The 3,922-nt window shown below is 33.0% G+C and overlaps 1 protein-coding gene across 1 annotated transcript; it reads right to left on the reverse strand.

The window, feature by feature from the left end:
• Window positions 1–259: 259 nt before the first annotated feature.
• On the reverse strand, window positions 260–2,701 carry LOC127135081 (microtubule-associated protein 70-5). The gene is made up of 9 exons (XM_051061897.1): window positions 2,579–2,701; window positions 2,402–2,487; window positions 2,219–2,284; window positions 1,944–2,138; window positions 1,724–1,870; window positions 1,535–1,606; window positions 1,017–1,451; window positions 616–767; window positions 260–532 (listed from the first exon to the last, which is right to left on the reverse strand). The coding sequence occupies exons 1-9, from the start codon at window positions 2,673–2,675 to the stop codon at window positions 514–516; spliced, it is 1,269 nt and encodes a 422-aa protein (XP_050917854.1). The 5' UTR covers window positions 2,676–2,701; the 3' UTR covers window positions 260–513.
• Window positions 2,702–3,922: the final 1,221 nt, after the last annotated feature.

Raw genomic sequence — 3,922 nt, forward strand, 5'->3', positions numbered from 1 at the left:
GATTCATGCAGAAGTCAAATGTATTCCATCTTGAGCCACCAAGAGGATACTAAGGTATCTCAAAGGAACACTCGACTATGGTATTTTATTTTCTTGAGTCGATGAAAGAAAAGAATGCAAATTTGTGGGCTACATTGTCTCTAGTTGGTGTGATAATGCTGAAGATAGAAAATAGACAGCACGATATGTGTTCATATTAGGTGGTACGCGAGTTGCATGGAGTTTGAGAAAGAAATTAATTACACAGGTGTGATTATTGAATTGTCTCAAATCCGATTAATTATACTAGACAATCTTCAAATGGAAGGAATTAATTACACCGAAACATTTGCACCCTTGGTTAAATTAGTGATTACGCACTATCTTAATAGTAGTAGCATAGAAAGGATGGTAACTCTAGCAGATAGATGTTCACAGTGTGTTTCTACATGGTGATCTACATGAAGAAGTTTTCATGAAAATGCCTCCTACTTTTTTTTTCGCAGCTGGACATGGTTTTCAAGTAAAGATTCGTCAATGTTCTTTCATGGCCCTACAACAATTGTATAACACTGTTATGGCATATAGTTTGAAGACAAATAGAACAAATTTGTTATAGAAAAAATGTTATAGAACCTTTTGGAGGAGTTTGTGTTTCTGTGTTTCATGTTATCATCTGGTGACTTTATACATGAAATCTCCTTTTCTCTAGCAGCTACTTCTCTTGTCATTTTCTTCCTCTCTACTTCCATGGCTTTGGTCAGTGCATCAACTTTCTTCACGAGCATCTGAAGAACAAATATATTATACCAATAGTTCAATATAATATATCGAGATGATCTATTTGCGGACAATGGATCGTTAACATATACATGAGACACGACACTAGCACTAATGCGTAGACACAAATAATTTAACAAAATGAAAGTAATTGAATGTAAACACATATGTTGATGTCGTGTTTGTTTCAGACACTAACACGTGTCTGACACTGGACTCATTCGATGATACGTAGTTTATAGAAGTTTGGCACATACCTTAATTTCTTCATCTTTATCCTGCAAACTACTATCTTTGGTTTCACAAGATTTCCTCAATTTGATGACCTCTTTTTGCAGCCTATCATATAGAAAACCTGAAACCAAATCGTCACCGCCCGAATCATTTGGTTTCTTGCTTTCGAAGTCTTCTTCATCCAAATCAACAACGATTACAATTTTGGTCGCGTCACTTTCATCGTTGAAGTGGTTTAAACTCATGTCTGTGTTCACTTTCATCTCATTTTCCTTTTCACCAATATCAGAAACTTTACTTCTTGAAGTGGTTGAACTCATGCTTTCTTGAGAAGTGTAATTCATTTTCATAGGACTTTCTGCTTTTGGAGACCAACAAAACACATTTGAAGTGGTTGAGTAACTTGAAAAATGTTTTAAACCTTCCTCAACTGTTTCTAGCCTCACTTTAAGTTTTTCCTAAAATAAACACCAAATAACATGTTGAAAATTGATTAACATGTTTACATAAAAAACTAACAAATCAGGTCAATAGTAAATACCTTTAGACGCGACTCCGCCTTAGCCGTTCTTTCTGATATAGATTGTTTGTCTTTTAACCGTTGCATCTCTGCCTACATGCGCAAAGACATAATGGATTGACTTATTTGAACTTATCTACTAATATAATCACTTACGAGATTGTTCGGAAGAATTAATTTCTGTAAGTTTGGAAAGATATTCATACACACCTGCATAATCCTTTTCTCTTCTTGCCATTGTCTAAGAGGCATGACCTTATCACTTTCATCCTTCCACTCATTAGCCGCAACTTTTGCAACCCTATTCGCCGAAACTTTTACTCTTGCTAGTTCCCTCTCCAGTGTTCTTTTCTCCTCCTGAAAATTTATATGCAAAATCAAGTTACCACATAATCAAAATGTCCAATATTAAGATCATAAGAATGCTTACTTGCAATTCAAAGATCTGTCTTTGGTAATCGCGAACAATATTAGCCGTTGCGCCGTTAGCAATGACACTATTATGAATTGGAACATAATCTTCATTCTTTTGATTTGCATGCACTCTTCTAAGTGTTGCTTCAGCTGCATATTGTGCAGCCAATGCTTCTTTCTTTTCATCTCTCAGTTTCTTCATTTCTAGATTCTGCATACCAATAAATTTTGAAAGTAAATAAAAAAACATGTTAACATCAAAGAAATAGCTAATATACCAAATCAATGCACCTTTTGCTTAAGATGATCCTCTACAAGTCTAAGTCTCTCATCAAGTTTACTCGCTTCACTTCTTAACTGAAATTGACGAAAGGTGACATTAGTACGGCTACCAGATACTGTGGTTTTAAATTATCGTACCAAAATATAGAACAATGTTGAATATTACAAAAATTCATATATACTTTAAGGTACCTTTTCTATGGCCTTATCCTTGAGTGACTCAGTTGCTTTGAATGCTTTGATTTCATTTTGGCAAGTAGTTAGCTCCTTAACTTTTTCTGCAACAATGATTACACTAAGTCAATGAATGAAAACAAAAGCATGGCAATATGAAAGAAACATAAAGACATAGAAGAATGAAATAATAACCTTTGAATTGGTTTTGTAAATGATTAATCTCCAATACTATAGGGTCTGAGAGAACAAGTGGAAGTTCCTCTCCATGTAGCTTTTTACACTTCACCATTTCAGTAGCATGGAAAATGCACACATGAATGTATGTACAGCACTAGATTATAGTTATATATATGTGATCAAAGTCAAATACAATGCTTTTGTTTTGGTTTTTAGGTAATGCTAATTGCTAAATGACAAATTAGGCAGTTGAGTCCAAAAAAATCAACAACAAATGGATGCTCTAAGCTAAGGGTATATATATATAAACTAAGTTATTTCCATTTTAAGATTAATCAAATGCCAATTGGCAAAAAGACATTTCAACTTCGGGTGGTCCTCTTTTAGGACGTCTATTTTATGTTTGTTTTTCCTGATTTGGTAGATTAAATTTAAAAAATTTCCTGAAGAAAAAAACAAAATTTTGATTTGAAAAAATTATTTTTATATTTTATATATGATGTTGTAAGACTATGTGCTCTACGTGTCATCTAATGGTGGTTGAAATGCATGAAGATAACATTGAATTTCCAATAATACTTAGACTGGTTATTAGGTGTACAAATTCCTTCACAGAAAAATGATATCAGGTACAACAAACATTTTAAATATATTATATGTGGAAGAAGAAAGTAAATAACCACTTAAATATATATATATATATATATATATATATATATATATATATATATATATATATATATAATGTTTTTTTAAATACATTCATTACATTTTTTTTAATCCAATTGGTTAGTAATCTATTTCAATATAATAAAAATCATATAGAAATAGAAGGCAAACGAACAATAAATTGCTGGATTCTTTTTTGAATGACAAAATAAAGCATCTTAAAAACTACACTCATAGACTTATGAGATACAGCATTGTTATTCATAACCTTTTGAATTCTCTGTAAAAGATCAACTGTTTTTGGTATTAGGGAACCAAAAATATCAAAGGAAAATGGTTTGAAACATGTTTATTATTGGAATACGCTTTCTCATGTTTAACCACTTTACTTAAAAAAGCTTTGAGAGTTCTCTGTCCCACAGTAAAACCATTAGTTCTCAGTCTCACTAGTGGATAAACTCCAGTAAAGTCCACACAAGCATGTTTCTCACCTACCCACCCGTATACCAGAACATCTGCTGACTTAAGTGTCGATCTCCCCTCATGTGGGTCAGTTAAGAAATTCATAGACGACTTCTTCACAGATACTCCGGTCCGCCGGAATATATCAATGAGGACATCTCTAACAATGTCATGTCTGTATTTGAAGCCCGAAAGATCGCTACAATGAATCGTGTGTTCCCTAAATGT

Source organism: Lathyrus oleraceus, chromosome 4 (assembly GCF_024323335.1).
Source record: "Lathyrus oleraceus cultivar Zhongwan6 chromosome 4, CAAS_Psat_ZW6_1.0, whole genome shotgun sequence".
Classification (NCBI taxonomy): domain Eukaryota; kingdom Viridiplantae; phylum Streptophyta; class Magnoliopsida; order Fabales; family Fabaceae; genus Lathyrus; species Lathyrus oleraceus.